Below are 27,949 nucleotides of genomic sequence, written 5' to 3' on the forward strand. Positions count from 1 at the left end.
TAGATCCTCTTAGCTCTCACATACGTGTAGAAGTAAGTTAGCATTAGCGCCAATAGACCCTTTTCACAAGACGTCACACAACTTCCGTTATGGCTCGAAACAGTGTATCTTTAGTTCCGGTGTGTGTAGTTAACGCTGTTTCTGGACTCTAAAGCTGCTGCCACAAATACGATTTAAAGATATATCACTATTTGCAAACAATTTTTCTTCATCAACATCATCTAAACTGGACAAATTCCTCGCTGAATGATACCAGTTTGACCACGAAGGTACGTGTTTTAGTTTTTTCTAGCTGTTAGTTGACATGCTAGGATAGCAATAGTAATTTGTTAGCTGGCTAACATTACGTAGCCTTTCTGTTTTGGAAATAGAACGTATTTAGGCTCTAATCTTAATCAGATGTTTATAGTATAGACTGGGGTTGCCACCCGTCATGTAAAATGCATGATAGTATTAAATCCTCCTCATTTACGCTAGTTTCACCACCCGCTAAGTAGCGACATTACCTGTAGCCACAAGTCCAAAACTTGACAGTTATGCCAAACACCCGCTACTCCATCACGTCCTGAGAAGTTAAACTCCTGCTACGATCAAGACATGAGGAGGAAGACACTGTTTTAGATAGATATAAACGTTTCATTGGAGAAATGTGATGAGCTATCTATCTATATTGGCTCATTAACTTCACATTTCTCCAATGTTATGATTAGAATGTTAAGTTTCTTATACTTTGTTTTCCTGTGGTTGTAGACTTGGCAGTAGAAAATCAATAACATAGGAATAACAACTTCATATCCCTTTTAACAGATTACACTTGATTCTGCTGTGGTGCCTGTGGAAACAAAGTGCATGAAGTTTGTGCTCAGCTGGGAAAACCCTGTGGATCACATGGTGGGACTTCTTCAAACTGCTCACTACAATATACCATTGCCTCTGTCATCCACCAGTTCACTGCAGACTGGCCCCAGTTCACTGCAGACTGGCACCAGTTTACTGCAGACTGGCCCCAGTTCACTGCAGACTGGCACCAGTTTACTGCAGACTGGCTCCAGTTCACTGCAGACTGGCACCCGCCAAGGACCCTACATGGACGTCGTCTTAAGTTGTAAACCCTGAGTACATACTGTTGAAATAAAATTGATATGCCTTTTGTAACTACATTTTCTCTATCAATGACTTAAATTATTAATTGTGGTAATTATGTTTGTGTAATGTAGTAACCATGTAAAGTGTTTAATATAATTATTAAATAGATGTTTTAAAGAAACAACCACAAACCTTATGTCTTTTGTCCACAATGGCAGCTTTAATTTTAGCATTTTCTCTCCTCTACATACTTCGTTGACAGATGTGTAAAATTTACAAAAATAAGCAATTTAAATGTAAAAGTTGCACATATGTAGATTACTCAAGATAAGTTATTAACAAGTTTTTTTTACAGAACTCTACACATCAATTCATTTATTAATAGATACACATAGATATTAACTACAGAATAGATACACAAAGATTTCATTTCTAACAGCTGCTTGCAGTAGTGAGTGTTCATCCAAGAAGTGTGACTTACAGGAGCAGGGAGGCTCTGTACTGGTTTGTATCATTTTAAATCAAGAGGCCCATGATAGTTTGACTAGGCAGCAGATGTCCCACAGCTGATTGACTGAACCTGCCATGGACAGAGGAACAAGACCATACCAGATATCGTAGGTTGTTAGGTTGCTACTGTTGAGAAAGATGGACAACAAAACAAATGGAAAAATTATGAATCACATCAAAATATGTAAATTATTTGGCAGATAGTGCTTAAATCAATATTTAAAATGCTTTTCTAAACAACAGTGTTGGAAGATACAAGTGATTTTAGTGAAACTTTTAACAACACGGCACTGACAGGCAGTGGTTTATACATTTCCTAACTGGCTAAAGCTGCTGCTAGCTGGTTTACTCTCCGATCGGAGGCTGGTTCCTTTGAATACAGTTGGAGAATGGTAAATTGACAATGACTAATAACGGCTAACACTTAAATGCTGTTTTATTAAAGTCGATAAATAAAGTGAATCTCTAAACGTTACAGCACTGACAGGGCGGTGAATATTTTTCTTAACTGTGGCTAAAGCTGCTGCTAGCTGGTTTACTCTCCGATCGGAGGCTGGTTTCTTTAAATACAGTTGGAGAATGGTAAACTGACAATGACTGATGAAGGCTAACATGTAAATACTGTTTTATTACAGTTAATACAGAAAGTGAACCTTTTAACGTTACAACACTGACAATCAGCGGTGTATATATTTTCCCAACTGTGGCTAAAGCTGCTGCTAGATGGTTTACTGTCCGATCGGAGGCTGTTTATTTTACACATAGAGAATGGTGAATTGACAATGGACGTCTTCTTAAGTTGTAAACCCTGAGTACATACTTTTGAAATAAAATTGATATGCCTTTTGTAACTACATTTTCTCTATCAATGACTTAAATTATTAATTGTGGTAATTAATATAACTGTTATTATTAACCTTACCTTTTATTATATCCTTAAGATAATGAGTATCCGTGATTTTTGTCAGTCAGGTTTCCAGAGGCAAAATCACACCGGAAGTAAAGATACACCGCTTCGAGCCATAACGGAAGTTGTGCGACGTCGCTGTGAAAAGGGTCTATTAGCGTTCAGAACAAGAGCCATTTATCATATTTTATTTCAACAGAGCTATTTTTACATGCAAGAGTGATTTAAGAACAAAAAACTAGTTAAATATATCAAATAATTACAGAAGATGATGAGAATTGTGTATTTGAGAAAAGTGATGAATACATAAAATCTAAAAAAATGTAACAATATAATAAAAACAGTAAAAGGATAAAAATTGTGATGAAATCTAAAAGTTTAAAGAGATGATGATTTTAAGCTTAAAACAGCTAAACAAATAAACTACTAACAATTCCAAAAGAAATTGGCTAAAAAGACAGAAATTAGCTTTTAGTACAAATTAAAATAGCACACAGAAAACACATTTCAGTCATTATCAGAATATAAATCCTTATTCGCGCCTGATATCATCAGTAAATCGTGAAGTAGTTTCGCACCTATCCGGTGTAAGATGATCTTCGGTGTCCGGGTAAAATCCAGCAGTCTGCGATGAGCCTCCATCTTTTCCTCGGACTTAACGGTTATTTCTTCCCAGCAGGAGTTAACAGCTCGTTGTTAAACCCTCTCTGAGGCGGAACTGAAGAGATTTTTAAAGCAAATAGTCACATATTTACCTAAAACTGGCGATGTGGTTTCTGTACAGAAGCTTCTGGAAATGTGTCAAGTAAACCAGGAAGAGCAGGATGTGACGTTGGAAGCCGCGTGAGCGGCTCGTACCACGTGACTGAGTCAGACCCTGTTTCTCAGTTTTCTTCTGAACAGATATGGGACTAAAACGCTGCAGTTTCACCCGCGTTACATTTACTTGCTTTAGGAATTCATTACAGCAATTCCTAAGCAATTTCTTTGAGCTCCATTTTGCGATTAATCATAAACCATCGTCTATAATGTCAAAAATAAAATAAAAAAGAATAATTTATGTTTTAAAAGGTTGTCATGTCCAAACTAACTTTCATAATATATAAACTCACCTGTAATGAGGAGTTATTGAGCTTTACAGAAACACGAAGATACTAACCAGCTGATACTAACAAATCCAACGTTTGGTTTTGCTGTTTAAAAAAATAAAACCCTTTAAAGTTCATAGTTGGATGTCTAAAGAACCTACATGACTTTTCTGTCATTTATGGTTCAGAATCCATTTTAAAAATGTCTCAGGTTTTAGCAGATTTTCTTACTGAAACTATTTTCTTGCCTCGTTGTTTATGGTTCTGAAACAAATTCTCTATGTAGCAGTTGTGCTGATTTGATTCCAGCGTTTCGATTAATGTGAAGAGCGACATCTAGTGGTCAATCTGTAGCGCTGCATTTGACTACAAAATGATGGACATGTAGTTATTACAAACAGACCCTCACAAAATACAATGGTTTTAATCTCAAACCTGTAAATTTAAGCTGACCTTGGAGCAAGATTCTTTCTTAACATTTGTTTAGAACACCCAGCAATCATAAAATACCAACTTTAAAACAACCACAGGTGAAACAAAGGCTTGAAAATAAATACAATCTACAAACATACATTCAACATGTAACATGGAAACGATAAAAGATTAAACACAATAAATACACAAATCAGACTTTACGTGTCCAGGATGAGGACTGCAGACATACTAGTAGTTCAGCTCAACCTTAAAATACAAAGAGGCTTTTGAAGAGTGACATCTGCTGGTCTTCTGTGAAGAAGCTATGAATCAGTTTTATACGTCAATCGTTTGAACCTATAACCACGTGGTTGACAATCAGGCCAGAAGTTCATGGCCTTATTGTCAACCCAGGAAAACACCAATTTGGCCAACAAGTCAGACTTTTTGAACCACCATGAGTGACACCAATCCAAACCTTTATTTGTGAAGGATTCTCCTGAAATAAGCAACTACGAGTGAAAAGTAAATAAAAATACTGGCTTAAAAAGACAGAAACTTGGGAGAAATGAGAGAAAAGACTCAAGAAGCAGAAACTAGAGAAAAAAGACAAAGACCATCATTAGTATTAAAAAAAAACATTATCTAAGAATAATACAGAAAGTTTTTGACAGTCACATTTCTATCTGAAATTGAATCTGCATCACCAAAATATTTCTAATATCCTATAAAATAAAAACCTTCTCAAAGTGTTAGATATTTTTTAAATCACACAGGTAAAACTAACTTCAGTTTAGAGTAAAATTAACAATAAAGTCAATGCAGCCGTATTAACAAAAAATGAACACATCTCAGGCATCATAACATAAAAGAAAAATCTGCAACATCTAAATTGCTGCCATCATACAATCAACAGTATTTTTTCCCTGAATCAGAAACTCAGGGGAAAGTAATGAAAAAGTATATTTAGATTCAAATTAGAATAAAACATTTGAACATAAATCAGAGATCACACAAGACTATTTTGTCATTTTCACTGACAGCATTTAAAAAGTCCATCTATTTCTACCTGTCAAATTATAATCATGTTGACATCGGCTATTCAGTTGCATTTTTAGTTACATCTGGGTAGAACCTGTCAAATGACAGAGGGGCCTAAAATCCCTTAAGGCTCACCAGAATACCAGCGTGCCGTTTTTCCATTTTTTTCCGAGGTGAGATTTACAAGTTTCAACTCTGCCGGTGTCCATTATGACGCTTTTATTGGGCAGCCTAGAGCCCCCCTTTTGATTAACACTGCATTTGACCAATGATGTTATAAAATGGCTTTTTCAAAGCAAATAATATCCAGATTTCTGACTGGTCAACTTGGAGACTAAATCTAAAGCGTTCGAAGGAGAGATGGGGGGGCTAGCGTACCGTTGAGTGTTGGAGAGGACGAACAGCGTATTGCAAGAAGGAAGAGGAGGTCTGACTGTATGCTAAAGTTACAGACGTTTAAACATTATATATCAGGTGTTGTCCAAGTGTGCCAAATGGAAACGCCAAAATGATATTTCTTTTTTGTGCTATTTTGATCCATCTTCAAATTCACAAGCAGAACTTTATTCTACAGATTTATTGTATTTTCCAGTCAACATTCAACATTCAATTTGCATTTACAAGAAATAAAAATAAAAAATGTGGGTGAAGCAAAATTTTTAATTTTTTTTTGTGTTATACAAACTAATTACAGTTAAAGTATTTTTGACTGCAAAAAAAAAAAAAAAAAAAAAAAAGCTCACCGTCTTCATAAAGAGACAGCTTTTGTATATTCTCCAAATGGTTCTATAACAGCAGCTGATTTAATTTGCGTATACCTTTTCGGATTTTTGTGGTGATTTAGAGGGTGAGGGTTAAAAGGTAAAAAAAAAAAAAAGACAAAAATCGGAGAAATATGGAAAATATTCTAGTAAAACAACCCCTGATCTAAATATATATCCCTCACCAGTTCATATAGTAACAGCTAACATGCTCTAACTAAAATTAATTAAATAAAACAAAATACAAAGACTAGACATACAATGACTCCAATAGTTTTACAAATATAAATCTGAAAACATTCAAATACATTGTTAGTTCCAAAGACAAACTATTATCCCACTAGAAAAAAAACATTAAAATGCATGCATATCTTCATCAGACTTTATATCTCATTTAACCATTGAAAATGAAAAGATACAACTGGCAGAATAAAGTGAAAGGTTTGTGTTTTAGATAAATTTGAATTTTAAATGCTTTTCTTCTCCAAGCTGCTACATTATAGAAATGTTACTCAGCTGTAATTAATCTGCTTCCAAACTGTGAGATATTGTGTCTTGGTACTTGAGGGTCTGATTATGCTGCTCATCCTGTATGAGTCCTCATGTGTTGAGTTAAAAGGGACTGATAACCAAAGCCTTTTCCACAGGTCCCACATAAGAAAGGCCTCTCTCCTGTATGAGACCTCATGTGATGAGTTAAACTACCTTTTTGACGGAACCTTTTTCCACAGGTCCCACAAGAGTAAGTCTTCTCATCTGTATGAGTCTTCATGTGACTAGTTAAATTACCTTTTTGACTGAACCTTTTTCCACAGGTCCCACAAGAGTAAGGCTTCTCATCTGTATGGATCCTCATGTGACAATTTAAACAACTTCTGTATCTGAACCTTTTCCCACATCTTGCACATTTGAAAGGCATCTCACCTGTATGAATTCTCATGTGAACAACTAACTGAGATTTAGTTATAAAACCTTTTCCACAACTCCGACATAAGACAGTTTTCCGAGCTCTGTGAATTGCCATGTGACCATTTAATAGTGGTTTACTGGCAAACCTTTTTTCACAGCACGTACATGAGAAAGGCGTCTCTCTTGTGTGAGTTGTCATGTGAACAGTTAAATTACTTTTTTGTCTGAACCTTTTTCCACAGGTCCCACAAAAGTAAGGCTTCTCACCTGTGTGACATCTCATGTGATTAATTACGCTTGATTGCGCATGGAAGCTTTTACCACAAGTAAAACATGAGAAAGGCCTCTCTCCTGTATGAACCTTCATGTGAGCAACTAAATGAGATTTTCTTATAAAACCTTTTGCACAGGTCACACATGAAAAAAGATTCTCTCTAGTGTGATACTTCATGTGATTAACTAACTCAAATCTGTATGCGAAACTTTTTCCACAGGTCACACATGAGAAAGGCTTTTCACCTGTGTGAATTTTCATGTGACGAAGTAAATGAGATTTGTCTCTGAAACTTTTTCCACAGTTAACACATGAAGAAGGCCTTTCACCTGTGTGAATTTTCATGTGACGAAGTGACTGATATTTGTCTCTGAAACTTCTTCCACAGTGCACACATGAGAAAGGATTCTCTCCTGTGTGAATCGTAATGTGACGAAGTAACTCAGATTTGCATCGGAAACGTTTTCCACAGGTTGAACATGTGACAGGCTTCGCATCTGTGTGAATCATCATGTGAACACGTAACTCAGATTTAGTCTTGAAACTTTTTCCACAAGTCTCACATGAGAAAGGCTTCTCACCTATGTGAATCTTCATATGACGAACTAAGCATGATTTGGTTTTGAAACTTTTTCCACAAGTCTCACATGAGAAAGGCTTCTCTCCTGTGTGAATCTTCATGTGTTCACGTAAGTTTGATTTGGTTATGAAACTTTTTCCACAAGTCTCACATGAGAAAGGCTTCTCACCTGTGTGAATCTTCATGTGACCAAGTAAGTTTGATTTGGTTTTGAAACTTTTTCCACAAGTCTCACATGAGAAAGGCTTCTCACCTGTGTGAATATTCATGTGACCAAGTAAGTTTGATTTGGTTATGAAACTTTTTCCACAAGTTACACATGAGAAAGGCTTCTCACCTGTGTGAATCTTCATGTGACCAAGTAAGTTTGATTTGGTTATGAAACTTTTTCCACAAGTTACACATGAGAAAGGCTTCTCACCTGTGTGAATCTTCATGTGTACAAGTAAATTTGATTTGAATCGGAAGCTTTTTCCACAAGCTGAACATGTGAACAGTTTGTCAGTGTGAGTTCTCATGTGTGTTGTCAAGGAACTGCTTTGAGAAAAGGCTTTATCACAGATTTTACAAGAATATTGTTTTTGCTCTGGATGAGCTTTCTTGTGCGTTTTCTGTTTTGAACTCTCAGTTTTACCTTTCTGCTGTTTGGTTCTCTGATATCTCCGACTTTTATGTTTTTCATGTCTCTTTTTTCCTGAGTCCTCGGATTTGCTCCCTTCCTGATCCTGATTCTCATCTTCAGAAGAATCAGAAGAGATTAGTTGGTTCCTCTGTGGTTCTGTTTCTTTGTGAATTCTCTGCACAGTAGAAGGATTCACCAAAGTGTCATCAGTCTCCTGTTTCAGCACAAGCTGCTCTTCATCCTGACTGATGCAGAGTTGCTTCTCTTTGAGCTGTTGATGTTCTGGTTCCTCTTGTTCTAAAGTGGAGTTCCCCTCCTGGTTGCCGAGCTCATTGAGAACCCCGTCCTCTTTACACACGCAGCATTGATGGGGATCTGGACAAAAACACAAAACAAAAACTTTTCATTTTCAGTCAAATAATCAACATTTAACTTTAATCCCTTAATGCATCTATGCAGCTTTTTTTTTTTTGATTACAGTAAATCCTTGTTTTTCGCGTTCCGAGAAAAACCTGTGATAGGTGAAATCCGTGAAGTAGTTACCTTTATATTTTACAATTTTTATACAGCATAATTAAATTTTCTACATTAAAACTAAAGAACATCCCGAAAATTAGCTTTTTCTTTTTTCCATAGCTAATGAACAGCACTGCACATGTCTCTATTGTCATGAGCGTTTCATTATTCCTAAAAGATGAGTTTATAGTTGATGCATGTAAACTTCCACAAAGCTGGGAAACCGCACCAATCACAGCCTTTGTACCTCACGCTTTGTCGCTGCTCTATGTTTACCTCAGTGCGGATAGCGCGCCTCCTTTCACTCAAACTGGACACAGGCTCAGCTGTATGTATATTTACATAAAACCTCTGTGAATAGTTATGTTTCTGCATCAAGGAGTATAAAACCCACCATGTTAGCTCTGCTTGTGCTGCTCTATGACAGAACCTGTAGTCACCTCTCGGAGGTGTCTTAACGCTGGAACTGTTAACATAAACAAATGAACCAAAAACAAAAATAAAATGGATTCTCAGTTTCCATGAACAAAAAATGCACTTGAGTAAAAACTAACTAACATAAAAGCCAAAGTGGAAATAAATACTGCATTGAACCGAAACAGTGCAGATGATGAAGACTGTATACTATATTGCCCTTCAGAAATCATTAGGTTTAGATAGAGAAGATGGGCAGATCAGACTGCCTGAAGCAATAGTTCACTCCTCCCTTAAGCCCAGTTTACACTACACGACCAACGTTCTAAGATTATCGATTGCGATAATCGTAACCAATCATCCTGCAGTGTGTGGTGTGTTATGGTAGATAGTTGTGGCCGCTCAGAGGTTTTCCCCAACAGTGAGAGAGAACGCACTCTGTTGAATGTGACAGGTAGCCAATCAGAAAGCGCGGATTCTCCTTGTGCTTTCTGAGGGAAGATTATTGAGGGGATTCCAAAACAGCTGACACTGTGCAACACGAACTACAACGGACATTGGAGATGATATGTGGAAACAACATTAATGTTTATTCAACATTTTATGTAAAGAATATCCACCTTATTCCTACGTCCCATGAGGCTTTGCATAATTTTCCCGCCGCAAACTGAAACTGCCATTGGTTTACATGTGTTATGTGCTTTGGGCACATTATCATTTTTGTACATTTCTTTTCCTTGTTTTCTTATAGACTTACCCTAACTTTAACTGGCTTTCGTCAGAGCTTTTAGACTATAAAATATGTAGGAACACCAGCAATCAAAGCTTAAATGTGACAATATTGTTTTACTGCAACCTACAGCTATTGCTGGGAGGGATGACAACTTGATGAAATGGCCACTTTTCTTCAAGTCATATTAGCATATGTAGCTACTTCACTGACTCTCTGTTGCTTCGGATGCAGATGTGGGTTTTCCTTCCTTGACTGTCTATCCACACAATGAAATGAGCACAAGTAAAGATTGGGTTCTCTAAGATCTCTACCATGAAAAAGACGCAAAACTTAAAATATCTGTGAGCTACTGGTGCAACAATCGAGTTTTTTGGTGTGCCGTTGTGTCCAGTAATTAGCCGGTACCATCCAGTGCTCAGTTTTTTAATTTTCCTGCTGATATCAAGGTGACAGCGGACTGTAGCCAAGACTTAGCCACTACAGCTAACACACGGTTTGTAGCTGCCTGCTATTTCAAAGCTTGAGGATATTGAAGATCCAGCGTCAGAAACGGAAAGATGGAGGTTGACTGGAATAATTTGTTGGAGGAAAATAATGTCGGAGGAAATACACTGCTATGGGAACAGGCTGCGAACAGAGGCAGCGATTCGGCACAAGGTAAGTCAATATGTGTGTTGATGTTTGCGTTTGTGTTATACGGAGTATGAAATTATTTTTTAGGCAACTCCTTAGCTTTTTTTTATGTGACAATTATATAAAATACATTTAACATGCAGTCGGAGCGACGAGCCCCTCCAATCCCGAGCAGGTAATTTAAGAACAACCAAGGTCAGAAAGGCTTCAGCCCGATCCAAACCACACAACTAGTCACTCAGATTAAGGTCCAAAACCTTCGCTTTACAGCCATTTCAGTGGCACCGACCCACATAAAAAAACCCACAGAACAAATGGTACAAATCGCTTATTTCCCGAATCCCAAAAATGACATTTACCTTTGCTGTTTCATAATTATAATCCACGTTAAAGTGAATTTTTCCACTTGGCTGCTATAATCTGTTCTTGCGTTACTCAACGTAATTTCTCCTTTTTTTCCCTCTGAGATTCTGCTTAGAAAATAAGGTTATGAAGTTGCATCCTCGTGCTGCTTTTAGTTTTTAAAATGGTAAAATTTAGGTTTGCCTCAACTTTTATAAACTAATGCCTCTTATATGCATAATTTTTGTATTACTGTTCGTGCAGATATTAGGCGGACACTGTGCTTTGCCTGCTAGTAGTTTAAATTTATTTCAGCTGCACACTTTCAAAAGAGTATTCAGATTTTTAACATGCATTTTCTAAGTAGTATTTTAGTTCACTCTTACTCAGTAACTTCAGTGATGTTACAACTCTGAGACATTTTTTGCAGTGTCTTTGTGATACCAGAACTATTTCACTTACACATTTAATTTCCTGGGATATTGTCAATTTATTTTCAAGCAAAACTCTCAAAAAGAACTGAGGATTTATTAGTTTTGATTACATTATGCAGCTAAATATGAAAGCTTACTAGTATTTTTTTGTTTTTAATTTTTCAGGTTTGCATTGTAACACCTCGTGATGCGTTTCTGAGCCATCATCGTTGTGCCGATTACATTTCCATTGGATCCAAGCACCTGGACCAGCTGACGGCGTCCATCAGTCCACGGTCTGCCAGATCATCAAACGTGGACTAACTTTTTATTTACTTGGTTAAACTATGATCTTGAAACCGGAGCACCAGATATGCAAAAATCTACCTGCAGACTTTGTTGGCTACCCTGACACTGCTGTCATCCTGGACGGGGCTGAGCCGGTCTTCCTCTCCTCCAGAGTGACGAGTTTTTATCACCAGTAAAGGCAAACAAGTCTGATGTCTGATTAGCTGCTAGGAAGAATATTATATATTCACTGTTCATTTTGCTATCCTGTTTGTACCTACAATAAAATTTAATCTCATTTACATTTCACAAACCTTTTTTCGCCATTTCTCAGTGTTTACGTTATATCAAGTATTTGCATGTAGATCAGGAATTCAAGTGAGATGTTAAAATGCAACAGCTTTAGGATTAAGGTAAAAAAAAAATAAAAAATACTGTATAAGCAAATACTGTATACAAAATAGAAAAAGAGTAACTGATAGAAATATTTAAGAAAACCAAAACGTTAATAGCAGGAGAAAAGTTGTTGACAACATTAGCTCAGCTGATCTCTCCCTCCAGGAAGCCACCAAACAGAACTCCTGTCCAACTCCAACTATAATAAAGATTAAAGATAAAAAATAATTTAAAAAAACACGGAAAGTTAAAATAACAAATAGTGCTAAATTAATAATTCAGATCTAATGCTTTCTGGAATCTACTACTGACATTTTACAAATTTCACAAATCAATTAGAAGGTTTCACAAATGTTTTATTTATTCTGCTGTTAGTATAGAATAATCTAGTTAGGTTTGAAATGTCTAGGTGTTGTTTTTAAAGTACAACACATTAAAAAAAGCTCAAGATAGTGAAAAATTAAGTGTAATCGCCCTTTAGCTATTTTCCAAATTAGATGCTACATTCGGAAGCCAACTTCAGCTTCGACTGATAGCTTGGGAATAGATGTATATCTATATCTATCTATACAGCATAGATATGTAGATTGCACACTGGACAGATAATCAAAACAATTAACGTTTACATAGCACCTTTGTAAGCTTCTCCCTGTTAGATACGTCAGACATATGAGGCATTATAGTGAATACAAACGATTTATTAACTGACCTTCGAAGTTACTGTGAAGTTTTGACACATCCAGCTTAAATCCTTTGTTGTTGTTGGAGCGTTTCAGGACATCTGAATAATTATATAGGCGTCATTAATAGTCCTGCAGGACTGAGGAGCCACTGTTAACATACTGTTGCCTGTGAACCGGAACCATTCTATGTGGCAAAAAAATGTGGAAGTGCTAAAACGGAAGTCCGTGGCATATATCCCATTGGACGTTATGTCGCTCAGAGACATTATATAAGAGTAGACCCTGCATTGGCTGCTCCGGCGCAGGAAATATTGCGGCCATCTTGGAGCGGTAGTCCCTCCTACTTTGCTGAACCAAAACAACAGAAGATGCCTCAGCACTGAGGGATATTGTTGTTCGGATCGATGGACTATTCATGAGAGGGCTCCTCAGACAACATTTCACAAGTAAGATGGACATATTATTGTGTATATTTTGTGATTGGAATATTACTTTACTGTATTTATGTCCACTGGCGAGATACCAGCTAATATTAGCTACAGTGCTTGGTGTAATACGGGTTCAGCCCCGCTATGAAAGCTAACTTCTGTAAATTCTGTAAATCTAAAAAAATTAATTATTCTCTAACATTGACTTAGATTATCTAACACAAGAGTCTATATTAGAAATGAAACAATGTAACGTATATTATAAAACTTATATTATGTGTTATAACATTCACCAGCAAAGTTTACACATGTGGTGAAGACTATTATTTATATGTAATTCTTTCACATACATCCTAAATCTTCCGTTTTTGTTGTGAAAGTTTCCTAAAGACACAATGTGAGGAAGAAGAGGGAAATATCTTTAAAGAGAGACGGATTCACTGCAGCACGGATGAATCTCACATCAGATTTTGGACTCAATCTCAGCTGCTGAATAACTCTGAAGCTAGAACTGGTCGGCTGAAAAAGATATATATATATATATATATATATACATATATATGAATACATACATATAAACATGTATCCAATATATAATATTCAGTATTAATCATTATTTATTTGTGTTTGTATAGTTATAAATCTGTATTGATATTACTAAATAATTCATTAAATAAATAATGAACGGCTCTGTGCTTTGTAATATGCTCATCATACATCGATATCAGAATATTCCACTCCTATTCTATTGTTATAGCCACTAAGCATATTTAAATATGCTGAACTATGTATTAAAAACATACTTAAAAATACAATTGTTTATAAATGTAGCTTTGATAGATGTTTGAATATGGTTTCCAGTAACAAAAAAGCGTGTTATGATCGATTAAATGCGCTGATACGTCATTGTGCCTGCTAAACACATAATGCTGAGTGGAATGGTGGACCGCTCCAAGATGGCCGCCCTAAATCTTGTCAGCGACAATAGACGAGAGCGGAAGTGAGAGCTCGACGCAACGGAAATGAAGTCCCGGCTGGAACACGGTGCGCTAAATAATAAAACATAAATTAGCGAAGCTTCGAGGGAGATCAATTTTCCTCGAGAAATTTTAATAATTGAGGTACTCGAATCATTCGAGGAATCGTTTCAGCCCCAATCTGATGCAATTTACACTAGTCAGGATGTAATTAAATATACTTCAAAGACAAATTTTGTCTGGTCAAAAACATAATTATATTGTTTAAACATATCTAGTCACAAACTCATTTCAGATGAAAGTTTGGTAAAGACCATTTAATGATAGAACTGCCTCCAACAGCAAACGCTGATGCACTTTATGGAATAATATTTTTTGTAATCGACCTCCGCTCCCGAACCTCCCTTTGTCCAACCAGTGCTCCGTTTCTGTCTTATCAGTTAATTTCATTTTGTAAAACATTTATCCCAAATCGGTCTCGCACATTGTTTCCTTTAATCTGTCTCTTGTTTTTCCTCCAGCTTTTCTCCGTTTCGTGCCTCATATCATCAGTAAAACGTGAAGGTATTTCGTACCTATCCGGTGTAAGATGATCTTCGGTGTCCGGGTAAAATCCAGCAGTCTGCGATGATCCTCCATCTTTTCCTCGGACGGTTATTTCTTCCAACTCTGTGAATGATTACTCCACACTCGCCCCGAAGCCTCGGCACAAAAAGCACATCGCTAGTTTAAGGTAAATATGTGAATATTTGCTGTAAAGTTTCTTCAGTTCCGCCTCAGAGAGAGTTTATCAACGAGCTGTTAACTCCTGCTGAAATAAAGCAGGAGGAATTTTTTGGAATCCAGTATTGAAGCATTTGTTCTTGGAGCAGGATGTGACGTTTGAATCCGCGCGAGCGGGCCGTACTACGTGACGGATTCCGGAACAGGTTCTTCTGTTTGCTTCCGGGTAAATATGGCGCTGAAACACTGCTGTTGAGAAGGACCCATAGACATAATACAAGCATAGACGCCTCATGGACCGCTCTCGCCTATTGTCTTTTATTTTATTTATTTATTTATTTTTGCTCTCGCCTATTGTCGCTGACGAGATTTAGGGCGGCCATCTTGGAGCGGTCCAACTATGGCTGGCACATGGCACTAGTCAATCAGCAGGAGTGGCAGTATTACGGAACAACTTCAGTGGAGATGTATTATGTTCACTCTTAGATACATATTGTAGTGGCGATTGTTTGTCAAACCAAACATCCAACTTAAGTTCCATTAAGCCACTAAGGCACTGGGTTCAAGTTTCTTTAACGCAGGCAAAAAAGAAGGTTCAAAATCCAAACGTGTAAATTGTTCTTCATGATTTATTTTCACATCTTTGCAAAAAAAACAAAAAAAAACAATTACAGAAATCAACTTTCCTTCTACCTCTTTTGCACTGGTAAAAACCATAGGCCCCAAACCCAAATGCCTGCTGGTCCTTTACCAGGCCCCTACACTTATAGAAAGTGGACCAACCCACCTTACTTCCTGTTTGCTTAGAAAAATAAGAAAAATTATAAAACAAAAGATAAAATCAACAATTATTAACCTTCAAATAAGTTCTGTAAATAATACAAAAAATATAAATTTAAGAATAAACTAACAAAATTCAAATGGATAAAGAAAATAAAGAATAAATAGCTCCAAGACATATGGACATTTTGTTTTATTAGTTATATCAATAAATGAAGAAATTCTTTTGTTGGCTTCTATATATGGATATAATACCAAAGCAGAAAATATGCAACTTTATGATAGACTAAGTAACGGGGTGAATTACTTATGTGGAAAATATCATAATCTGAATATCATTATTGGTGGGGACTTAAATTCGACTCTTGATGATGCATTAGATAGATTTCCTCCAAAGGTTAATACAAATCCAAACACAGTTCTAAAAAACTTTATATCAACCTTTGGCCTGACTGATGTATGGAGACAAAAAAAAATAGCTCCAAAGTTGAATTTACATGGCAAAATAAAACAGGCTCCTTTAAGTCGAGAATAGATTTCTGGCTGGTGTCTGATTTAATAGCGGATGAAATTAAGTCGAATATTCTTCCAGCTCCTTTATCAGACCACAAGCTTATTTTAATTAAAAAAACTAAATTAAACCAGTACGGAAAAAATAAAATTACAGCTTACTGGAAACTCAACTCCTCACTTTTAGAAAACAGTAGAAGAAAATATTAAACAAATAATTATAAAGTATTGGAATAGAGCTTGCAGTCAGAAGGAATTTAGTAAAAATTGGGAACTCCTAAAATATGGACTTCGAAAAATGTTTATGAAAACTGGAGCTGAAATTGCTAAAAGAAAGAGTAAAGTAGAATCAGAAATAATAAAAGAAATTATCTTACTGAACAATGTCCTGCCAGAAAATATGTCTGAAGAACAAAAAATTAGATTAAACCAATTACAACTGAACCTGTACAAGATTTACATTTCCAAAGCTAAAGGTGCGTACATCAGATCGAGACAGAAATGGTTAGAAGAAGGAGAAAAAAAACTCTTCTTACTTTTTTAGATTAGAAAAATCAGATTTCTAACAGTATTATGAAACTTCAAATCAATAATAATATCTGTGAAGATCCTGTTCAAATCTCTTCTTACTGTGAAGCTTTTTTCCAAGAACTTTATCAGTCAAGATGTTCTGAAGAAAATGTCACACAATTTGTTAACTCTCTAAATAAAATGCAACAAATTAGTAAAAATAATAAAGAGCAATGTGATTCCTTGATTACACTTGAAGACATCAAAAAAATCCATCAATAAATTAAAACTAAACAAGTCACCGGGGACCGATGGCCTCAATGCAGAATTTTATAAAAAGTTTTCAGATCAGCTCTCGCCATTTTTACATCAGGTTTATCTTGAAAGTTTGGATTTGAATCACTTCCACCAACAATGACCCAAGATCTCCTTACATTGATCCCTAAACCACAAAGAGACAAACTTCTTTTGGATAACTGGCGACCAATTACATTACTACAAAATGACTAAAAAATTATTGCAGGTTGTATTTCTGCAAAAATTAAGAACTCTCTTGATGAAGTGGTTGATGAAACTCAGTCTGGATTCATACCAGGTAGACATATAACTAATAATATTAGACTTATATTGGATCTGCTGGATTACTCAGATTTAATAGAGGGGGATGGTCTCATATTATTTCTGGATTTTTTTAAAAGCCTTTGACACAGTTGAACATACATTTCTGTTTAAAGCTTTAGAAGTATTCGGATACGGACAAACCTTAATTAAAAGTCGTCAAATGTTGTATAGGAATCGTAATGCATCTGTAAAATTATCACATGGCTGCACTAAAAGATTTTATTTGAAAAGAGGTCTGAGACAAGGGTGTCCAGTCTCCCCATATTTATTTATTCTGGCCATGCAAATTCTTTCAGTTAAAATCAAGGAAAAAATTACAGGGATCAATGTTGCAAACAGAAATATCGTAATTTCCCAGCTTGCTGATGATACTGCACTTTTTTTAAAGGATAAATGTGAAATAAAAAACTCTATTGAAATCATCAACACCTTCTCTAAAGCTTCTGGTTTGACTTTAAATCTAAACAAATGTGAATTACTTTCCATTAAATCTCCTTTAAAAGGCACATTCCTCAACATTCCTACAAAAGACAAAGTTAAATACATTGGAATCACAATAATTAAAGATCAAAATATAAGATCAGTAGAAAATTTTAACCCCATAATTAAAATAGTTGAACAAAGATTTAATTTATGGCTCCAGCGAGATCTCTCTCTTTTAGGACGTTCATTATTAGTCAAAGCTGAAAGGCTTATCTAGACTCGTTTATCCGGCCCTTGATGTTCCCAAACAAATCAGTACCAACATTAACAAAATAAACTTTAACTTTATATGGAAAAAGAAAGAAATGCCATCTCGTCAAGAAAAATATTTTAATAAATAAAGTTGGAAAAAGGTGGAATTGAAGCCCTTGAGTTCACATCTTTAAACATTCCATTCAAAATTAAGTATTTAAAAAACCTTCTAAAAAACCCAAACTCTATATGGAATGCTATTCCATTTACAACTTTGAGAAAATTGGAGGATTAGCCTTTCTTCTTAGATGCAATTATAGTATAACTAAAATACCCCTAAAATTATCTCTGTTTTTGTACAAACACAATTTTTCTCCTAATAAATATTATTTCTGGAATAATGGAGACATTAAATATAAAAAAAGACAATATTTTATAGAAAATGGTTTGACAGAGGAATATTGCATGTAAGCCAATTACTAAATCCAAATGGTCATTTATTGTCCTATTCTGACTTTGTTACTTTTTCAGTTTCCTGTTAGTCCTAAAGAATATGCTGTGGTGTTTGACGCAAACCCTAGTGGGTCATTAAAACTTTTATCATCTTTACCTCCAGATCAAATTCACTCAGTGCCAAGTTTTAATCCAAACTCCATTTATATTGATTATGATTGTCCTTTTATAAGTAAGAAAACAACCAACAAAATGTATTTTTGTTACATAACTCCCATAACTCAGATTTGCATCGGAGACGTTTTCCACAGGTTGAACATGTGACAGGCTTCTCACCTGTGTGACTCATCATGTGACAATGTAACTCAGATTTAGTTTTGAAACTTTTTCCACAAGTCTCGCATGAGAAAGGCTTCTCACCTGTGTGAATCTTCATATGACGAACTAAGCCTGATTTGGTTTTGAAACTTTTTCCACAAGTCTCACATGAGAAAGGCTTCTCACCTGTGTGACTCTTCTTGTGTTCAAGTAAATTTGATTTGAATTGGAAGCTTTTTCCACAAGTTGAACATGTGAACAGTTTCTTGTCTGAATGAGTTCTCATGTGTGTTGTCAAGGAACTGCTTTGAGAAAAGGCTTCATCACCGACTTTACAAGAATATTGTTTTTGGTCTGGATGAGCTTTCTTGTGTGTTTTCTGTTTTGAACTCTCAGTTTTACCTTTCTGCTGTTTGGTTCTCTGATATCTCTGACTTTTCTGTTTTGAACTCTCAGTTTTACCTTTCTGCTGTTTGGTTCTCTGATATCTCTGACTTTTCTGCTTTTCATCTCTCTTTTTTCCTGAGTCCTCAGATTTGCTTCCTTCCTGATCCTGGTTCTCATCTTCAGAAGAACCATGAGAGATGAGTTGGTTCCTCTGTGGTTCTGTTTCTTTGCAAATTCTCTGCACAGTAGAAGGATTCACCAAAGTGTCATCAGTCTCCTGTTTCAGCACAAGCTGCTCTTCATCCTGACTGATGCAGAGTTGCTTCTCTTTGAGCTGTTGATGTTCTGGTTCCTCTTGTTCTAAAGTGGAGTTCCCCTCCTGGTTGCCGAGCTCATTGTGAACCCCGTCCTCTTTACACACGCAGCATTGATGGAGACCTGGACAAAAACACAAAACAAAAGCTTTTCATTTTCAGTCAAATAATCAAACTTTAACTTTAATCCCTTGATGCATCTATGCAGCTATTTCTTGGATTACAGTAAATCTTTGTTTTTCGCGTTCTGAGAAAAACTTGTGATAGGTGAAATCCGGGAAGTAGTTACTTTTATATTTAAAAAATTTTCTACAGCATAATTAAATTCTCTACATTAAAACCAAAGAACACGCCTGTTTTCAGGCCCAATCATTTTTTTTTAACAAATAGAACGCTTTCTTACAAATGACTACAGTAAAATAATAATTTTAAATCTGTATGAAGTACACAAGACAAATTGTGATTTGCATTGATCAATTCTGCATGTGACTAGGCCTGTCACAATAACAAATTTTGCTGGACAATTAATTGTCTAAAAATTTTTTGTGATAAACAATAATTTTGTTTCAAGACCTTTTACTGATTTAATGGGAATGACTAATTATACATGCGATTTCCCGATACACCTTATTTTCAAAAGAACATGTAACACTGGAACTGATAAACTAAATAAACGAACCAAAAACTAAAATAAAATGGATTCTCAGTCTCCATTAACAAAAAACGTACTTGAATAAAAACTAGACAACATAAAGCCAAAGTGGAAATAAATACTGCATTCAACCAAAAGAGTGCAGATTATGAAGTCTGCTTACTATACTGCTTAATATACCAATCTAAATCAGTGTTTTCCCCGACTGGGAGCTTAACACAGCCTGTTGAATGTGACAGGTAGCCAATCAGAAAGCGCGGATTCTCCTCCATGCTTTCAGAGGGGAAATTACGGAGGGGAATCCAAAACAGCTGACACGGCACAACCCGAAGTCCAGCGGATGTTGGAGATGATATGTGGAAACAACAGTAATGTTTATTTAACATTTCGTGCAAAGAATATAGAAATGACAAAGGGAGGAGTTGGAGCCAAATTGCTAACACAGTTGATGAACCCGGTAACTTTTCAGCTGTTCTTCGCTAACATGACATAAATAGGTTATAATGATTTTCATTCAGTCATGACTTTACGCTGACTCTATAGCCACATGCATCACAGGTAGATTCTAGTAAAGCATTGATTAATGCCTGGTTTTAAAATTAGTTAACTGGACTTGTAGCCATTATTTTGTGCCCATGTGGCTGGACATCACACGGCACGACGAACCCAATCAAACTGTTAAACCTGGGATTTTCTGTCGGCTCAGGGTTTGAAAATGAGCCGACAACTCATGTCATATGCTCTGGACATTAGACTAAGGAGCTGAGCCTTTTTCATTCAGTGTCATTAATAGAAAGAAAAAAGGCCGGAAGAGACGATAAAGACAATAATTAAAATGAGGTCGATAGGTTTAATTCATCGTCCGATTAATTGATTTATCGTTTATCGCGACAGGCCTACATGTGACCACCAGGCATATTATGTTCAGTCAGGCTCAGCTTATCTCCACTGAGAAGCAGGATTTCCCCCAGAGTATCACCTTTAGCTGCCAAGCTAAGCTTTGCTTGTTTATGTTTTCAGGGGGGAAAAAAAATAAAGAAAATTTGCTTTTTCTTTTTTGCATTGTTAATAAACAGCACTGCAAACGTCTCTGTTGTTATGAGTGTTTCACTGGAGGAGCAGAATTATTCCTAAAAGATGGGTTTATAGTCGATGCATGTAAACTTCCACCAATCACAGCCCTTCTACCTCCTGCTCTGTTGCTGCTCTATGTTTACCTCAGTGCGGATTGTGCCCCTCCTTTCACTCAAATTGGACACAGGCTGAGCTGTATGTATATTTACATAAAACCTCTGTGAGTAGTTATGTTTCTGCATCAAGGTAGGAGTTTAAAACCCACCATGTTAGCTCTGCTTGTTCTGCTCTATGACAGAACCTGTAGTCACCTTTCAGAGGTGAGTTGAGCGAGTTGTGAGAATAATTTATCTTTATGAACAAGGAATTATGTGCAGCGTTTACATCTCAACATGCTGCCCAGCGTGTGGCTCTGTGTCTGAGCTAGAAAGTTCATGTCTTCCTGGTTGGCCGGTGAGTTACTCACTAACATTGTGGAGCTTTGCGCTCTCTTCATAGCCATTTTAATTTATTATTGGTTACACCATGGATCAAATCATATCAAATGCTTTGTCCACTTAGTCAGCAGGCTGAGTGGACATCTGATTCTGAAAAACTCGTTCCATAAAGAAACCAAAACAGTTTTTGTGGTGCTTATTAAAAACACAACAGAAACCAAATGGAAGAGCTGCTAAAGCAACATTAGGAGAATTAAATTATATGTCCAGAAAAAAAAAACTCGAGACAAACTATGTGATAAACAATCACATCAATGTGGCCGAATCCACAGAGAACAGGAAGTGTTCAGCAGCTGTTTGCTATGATTGCATCTCCACATTCTGACCAGTTTTCTGTTACTGAAGTCGGTTTTCCTTTGTTCATCTTTATCACACTTGTGTGCAGTGAAGGCAGGAGGTGTTGAAATGTGACGTATAAAGATAACTGTGTGCATCTCATATCAGTTCTCTGCCTCTGACTAGTTTCAGTTGGAGAGTCTTCAAACGCTGCTGGTCTTTCAATAAAGATATAAAAACAATAAACCATCCTTCTCCAGTTTATTGAACAGTTTCTCTGCCTCCTTTAACCTTTTGTACCAGTAGCCAACATCTGAAATTAGTTTATGACTAGATATATCTACACTATGACAAGTAGCATGTAGCATGTAGGCTACCGATGTTGTTGTCTATGTTCAACTATGCACATTCATTTTGCGCCCCAAAAGATAAAAAGATCCTCCCACTCCCTTTCGCTCCAACATCTGTTCAACCAGACAGCTATTTGTAATCCATAAGCGGGGCCCAGAAATAGTTTGGAAACCACTGCTTCAGATAGTAATACACTGTACATATCTTGAATTAAAACCATCAAACATCTTAACGGTAAATCTGATGTCATTTATAATAGTCAGGATGTAATTAAATATACATCAAACAAATTTTGTCTGGTCAAAAACATAAATATATAGTTTAAACATATGGAGTTGGAAACTAATTTCAGACACATAGAATTAAAGTTTGGTAAAGACCATTTAATGATAGAATTGCCTGCCACAGAAAACGCTGATGCACTTTATGGAATAATAATAATTTTGGTAATCGACCTCCCCTCCCGAACCTCCTTCTTTCCAACTGTTTCTGTCTTATCAGTTTATTTCATTCTGTAGCGGTCTCACACGCTGTTTCCTTTAATCCGTCTCATGTTTTTCCTCCAGCTTTTCTCCGCTTTTGTGCCTCATATCATCAGTAAAACGTGAAGGTGTTTCGTACCTGTCTGGTGTAAGATGATCTTTGTTGTCTGGGTAAAATCCAGCTGATCCTCCATCTTTTCCTTGGACTTGACGGTTATTTCTTCCAACTCTGTGAATGATATTTCAGCAGGAGTTAACAGCTCGTTCATAAATTCTGTATGAGGTGGAACTGAAGACAGTGACAGAAGTGGTCAACACAGAAATGGAAAAATTACTACATTGGCTCAAAAACAATAAAGTATCAGTAAATTTAGATAAAACTAAATTCATGATATTCGGAAACAATAAAAAAACAGGAAAATAATCCAATTAGAATATCAATTTACAGTGTTTATTTGGAACAAGTACATGAAATAAAATTCTTGGGTGTCATATTAGACGATAAGTTTAGCTGGAAACCACAGATTAGCCTGGTAAAATCTAAAATAGCCAAAAGTGTAGCTGTTCTAAGAGGAATTTGTTTTGTCCTGGACTATAAATCTTTGTTTATTCTATATAACGCACTCATTGTAACACATTTAACATATTGTGTGGAAATTTAGGGGAATACATTCAAAACAAATTTACAGCCATTATTTGTCTTACAAAAAAAATCTATCCAAATACTACATAAAGTGGGATATTAGGAACACACAAACCAGTTATCTATCAAATCAAATACACTGAAATTCTGGGACCTGGTAACATTTAAAACTTCACAATTCATGTTTAAGGTCCGAAATAAAAAACTTCCACACAATATACAGGAAATGTTTGGTGACAGAGAGGGTGGTTATGATTTAAGAGGTGAAGGATATTTTTTAAAAAAACAACATATTAGAACAACCAGGAAGAGTTTTTGTTTATCTGTGTGTGGAGTAAATGTGTGGAATGGATTGAATGATGAGTTTAAAAAACCAATTAAAAAAACGCTGGTGCAAATTAAAACAGAGCTTATTTCAAAATATGATATATAAGATGACTGTTTCGTAGTCTATCATGTAATTGATGATATAGATAGTATTTAAATAATTGTACATAATCAAACATCATGTAAAATTGAAACAAGTTGTCTCTTTTTGATGTTCTGAAAGTTAACTGACTATACATTGACAAGTAGGAAAGGGGCAGGACATTATATCTTCTACCTGCTCCTATTTCGAACAGAAAATATAACATTTGCATGTCACATGGGCAGAATAATTTGTTCTACATTTTTATTTCTTACGTTTGTTTCATGCTATTTTCTTTTCTTTTCTGTCTGTTCGAAATAAATAAAATAAAATAAAATAAATATTCACATATTTACCTTAAACTAGCGATGTGCTTTCTGTGCTGAAGCTTCCGGGCGAGTGTCGAGTCAACCAGGAGGAGTTTTAGAAAGCGTGTATTAAAGCGCTTGTTCTTGGAGCAGGATGTGACGTTTGAAGCCGCGAGAGTACCACGTGACTGATTCCGGATCAGGTTCCTCTGTTTGCTTCCGGCTGAAACGCTGCTGTTTCAACCCTGTTACATTTACTTGTTTTAGGAATTTCTTGCGAGTGTTTGCAATTTATCAGATGTATATATGTTGGTTTCATAATACTGCATACTCTTAAATAAAGTCTGTTCAAAAAGCTTGGGAGAAATTATGACAGTAAAGACTTAAGAAGCAGGAACTTTTATGTTGGTCCCAAGCCTCTGCTGAACAGAAAAAGACAAAGACCATCACTATGGTTAAAAACTTTATTGTCCAACAACAGCAAAGAAACAGTTTTATCTAGTCACATTTCTATCTGAAATTGAATTTATTTCACCAATACATTTTCTAACATCCTAAAAAATAAAAACCTTCTCAAAACAAATTCTGTGTTACAGATAAAACAAAAGTCACATAAATAAAAAATAAAAAAAAACTTTAAAGTCAATGCAAATGCTTTAACATAAAAGGGAAAACATTTCAAGTTTCATCATAACAGCAAAACGTAGAAATGTCTGCATTGTTGCCAATCAACAGTATTTTCTTCCTGAATAAAAAACTCAAGAGAAAGTAATGAAAAAGTAAAGAACCGCATTTTCCACACCATAAGGCACACCGGATTATAAGGTGCACCTTCAATGAATGGCCTATTTTAAAACTTTTATTCATGTATAAGGCGCACCGCAATTTAAGGCGCATAGAATAGATGCTACAGTAGAGGCTGGAGTTACGTTATGCATCCACTAGATGGAGCTGCACTCAAGGGAACGTCAACAAAACAGTCTGACTCCGGTCGGCAAGAAGAGAACCTTCCGTGACTGGGCCGGGGCGTGGCCGGACGATGGTCATCCTTCTCCGTTCGCGCACAGCATGTTTGTGGAGAACGTGGTGCTAAATGACCTGCAGACGACCTGATTATCAGGGCGGTGGGTAGACAGGTCAAACTTTATTAACAAACCAGCGTTCTGACAACTATCCCAACATGCACCGCAACGCTTCTTCTTCTACATGCGAAAATGAAGTCGATGGCTGCTTACCGTAGTTGCTAGTCCTGTTGTGGCTCAATATTGGTCCATATATAAGGCGCACCGGATTATAAGGCACATTGTCGGCTTGAGGAAATTGAAGGTTTTTAGGTGCGCCTTGTAGTGCAGAAAATATGGTATATTTAGGTTCAAGTTTAGAATGAAAAAATTTATTTAAATATACTAGGGCTGTTGCAAACAAATATGTTAGCAATCGAGTAATCTATTGATTATTCTTAAGATTAATCGAGTAATCAGATAACATTGGTAAATCTAACACCAGTATTAATATCGCATATCAACATAAGTCTTTTTTACATTTGAGCTTCTCTAACAATTAATGTTCTGTAGTTCAGAAATTAACTTATAACAATAATAGCTCATATTCTAAGTTAACCTGAATAAACATTATACAAAAAACTGAAATTATATTACATTTAATAATAAGGATGTAAAATCACAAATACACTTATAAAAATGTCTACACTCCAGCTTTTGGTTTATGCAGTCATCTTCAGTTAGTTTAATAGCTGAACTCTCAACTTGCCCAGACATTTATAGCTTTGTGTTCAGCCCAACCACCAGATTTAACACCTTTGTTCATCACACACAGAAACATCTACCAGGTATGCAACGCCACCCCCTAGTGGCCACTGGGATGATATGAAATTTATTTTCCGGTTCGTCCGTAAAGCTACGCATCTAGATCACATCCGCCTACAGCGTTCAGTCTGTATAAATAAACCCGCTGTGCTCGTCTCCGCCGTTCGCTCTGAACCAGCAGCTCCGGGAGGATAAGACTACTGTACTCCAGGCATCACTCCCATCATTTTGAGGATGCTTATTGGTTCCCCCCAATAAACTACAAAAACCCAGACATTCTCATAAATCAATAAAATCCTCCCAGGCTGAACTTGGACGTTATGCTAACACTTAGCTTTCGTCAACAACTCAGGCGGAAGTGAGAATGATGCGCAACGCAAGTAACGACCCGGCCGGAACACGGTGCATTACACAAAATATAAATAATGAAACTTCAAAGCAGACCAATTTTCCTTGATGAACTTTAATAATCAGGTACTTGAATCATTCGAGGAATTATTTCAGCCCTAACATATACCTACGCCAACAGTTCCTATAGTAACAGCCAACATGTATCCTCCGAGCTAAATGAATGAAATAAAACAAAGTACAAGTACAAGGAATAGACACACAATAACAGCTTTACAAGTCTAAATCATAAGACATTCAAATCCATTGTTACTTCCAGAGATAAACAGACTATTAATATTTCAGGATATAAGAAAAAAAACATTAAGAATGAATGCACAACTTCGTAAGCTCTTAATATCTCACTTAAAAAACATTTTAAATGGAAGATAAAATTGACAGAAAAAAGTGAAAGTTTAGTATTTTTGATAAACGTCCTGTTTTAAACTCTTTTCTTGTCCAAGCTGCTACATTATAAAAATGTTACCCAGCTGTAATTACTCTGCTTCCAAACACTAAGTTACTGAGTGTCTTGGTGCCTGAGGGTCAGATTTTGCCGTTTGACCGACATGAGTTTTCAAGTGAACAGTTAAGTGGCTATTTAGACGGAAACCCTTTCCACAAGTCTTGCATGAGAAAGGCCTCTCATCTGTATGAATTCTCATGTGTGTAGTTAAATTGCTCCGATAACTGAAACTTTTTCCACAGGTCCCACATAAAAACGGTTTCTCACCAGTATGAGTCCTCAGGTGACGAGTTAAACTGTTTTTATAGCGGAAACTTTTGCCACAAGTCTCACAAGAGAAAGGCTTCTCATCTGTATGAATCCTCATGTGACTAGATAAATTGCTTTGATAACCACAACTTTTTCCACAAAACGCACAAGAAAAAGCCTTCTCATCTCTATGAGTTCTCATGTGAGAAGTTACATTTTTTTTTTGATGGAAACTTTTTCCACAAGTCCCACAAGAGAAAGGCTTTTCACCAGTATGAGTTCTCATATGATAATTTAAATACCTTTTCTCACGGAAACCTTTTCCACAGGTCCCACAAGAGAAAGGCTTCTCATTTGTATGAGTCCACATGTGAGAAGTTAAATGGTTTTTCTGACTGAACATTTTTCCACAGTTTTCACAAAAGAAAAAGTTCTCACTAGTATGTGTCTTTATGTGACCAATTAAATCATTTTTGATTTTGTAACTTTTTCCACAGGTTCCACATGAGAAAGGCCTTTCATCTGTGTGAGTCTTCATGTGACGAGTTAAAGTGCCTTTTTGACTGAACCTTTTTCCACAGGTTGCACAAGAGTAAGGCTTTGCATTTGTATGTGTCATCATGTGACGATATAAACAACTTCTAGTTCTGAAACTTTTCCCACATCTTGCACATTTGAATGGCATCTCACCTGTATGAATTCTCATGTGACCAGTTAGAATCGATTTTCGATAGAAACCTTTTCCACAGGTCCCACATAAGAATGGCTTCTGACCTGTGTGGATCCTCATGTGATCAGTTAAATTTACTTTACTGGTAAACGTTTTTTCACAGCGCGTACATGAGAAAGGTTTTTCATCTAAGTGAATCTTCATGTGAACAACTAAACTAGATTTGATTGTGAAACTTTTTCCACAGGTCACACATGAGAAAGGTTTCTCACCTGAGTGAACTTTCATATGATAAATTAATCCAGCCCTGTGGCCATAACTTCTTCCACAAGTTGAACATGTGAAGGACTTTT

The 27,949-nt window shown here is 36.2% G+C and overlaps 3 protein-coding genes across 10 annotated transcripts in view; all 3 read right to left on the reverse strand.

Annotated features, from left to right (window-relative positions):
- The window catches only part of LOC103481198 (uncharacterized), a 40,061-nt gene that overhangs the window by 10,071 nt on the left and 2,041 nt on the right, over positions 1 to 27,949 (reverse strand). Inside the window, exons 1-3 of one of the 4 annotated variants that reach the window (XR_014084794.1) lie at positions 14,591 to 14,653; positions 12,637 to 12,708; positions 8,574 to 12,126 (exon numbers count right to left, since the gene is read on the reverse strand). The exons of 1 other annotated variant lie outside the window; for it this stretch is intronic. Coding sequence is in view for 2 of the 3 variants with exons in the window: in XM_081599766.1 (XP_081455892.1) it covers positions 14,591 to 14,654 (64 nt within the window). In the remaining variant the exon portion in view is untranslated. Of the gene's footprint in view, positions 1 to 3,081; positions 3,219 to 8,573; positions 12,127 to 12,636; positions 12,709 to 14,590; positions 14,784 to 27,949 lie in introns of those variants that run through there. 2 more of the 4 variants (XM_081599766.1, XM_081599765.1) reach the window with 2 other exon arrangements.
- Positions 3,740 to 27,949, reverse strand: part of LOC103480788 (uncharacterized) — a 40,872-nt gene continuing 16,662 nt past the window's right edge. For all 4 annotated transcript variants that reach the window (XM_008435975.3, XM_008435980.3, XM_081599759.1 and 1 more), the window contains one exon: positions 3,740 to 8,567. In XM_008435975.3, the coding sequence (XP_008434197.2) occupies positions 6,391 to 8,567 (2,177 nt within the window). In that variant the 3' untranslated portion in view covers positions 3,740 to 6,390. The remainder of the gene's footprint in view (positions 8,568 to 27,949) is intronic.
- LOC145547568 (uncharacterized) lies at positions 16,642 to 26,725 on the reverse strand. 2 transcript variants are annotated; one of them, XM_081599771.1, is made up of 4 exons: positions 24,047 to 26,725; positions 22,778 to 22,867; positions 19,068 to 19,430; positions 16,642 to 19,007 (listed from the first exon to the last, which is right to left on the reverse strand). In XM_081599771.1, exons 2-4 carry the CDS (start codon positions 22,830 to 22,832, stop codon positions 18,514 to 18,516), a joined length of 912 nt encoding a protein of 303 aa, XP_081455897.1. In that variant the 5' UTR covers positions 22,833 to 22,867; positions 24,047 to 26,725; the 3' UTR covers positions 16,642 to 18,513. The 2 variants fall into 2 exon arrangements, with proteins under 2 accessions (XP_081455897.1, XP_081455896.1); XM_081599770.1 differs by having other exon boundaries at positions 16,642 to 19,430.

The sequence above is a fragment of the Poecilia reticulata genome, chromosome 18, assembly GCF_904066995.2.
Source record: "Poecilia reticulata chromosome 18, P_reticulata-male-v2, whole genome shotgun sequence".
Taxonomy (NCBI): Eukaryota; Metazoa; Chordata; class Actinopteri; order Cyprinodontiformes; family Poeciliidae; genus Poecilia; species Poecilia reticulata.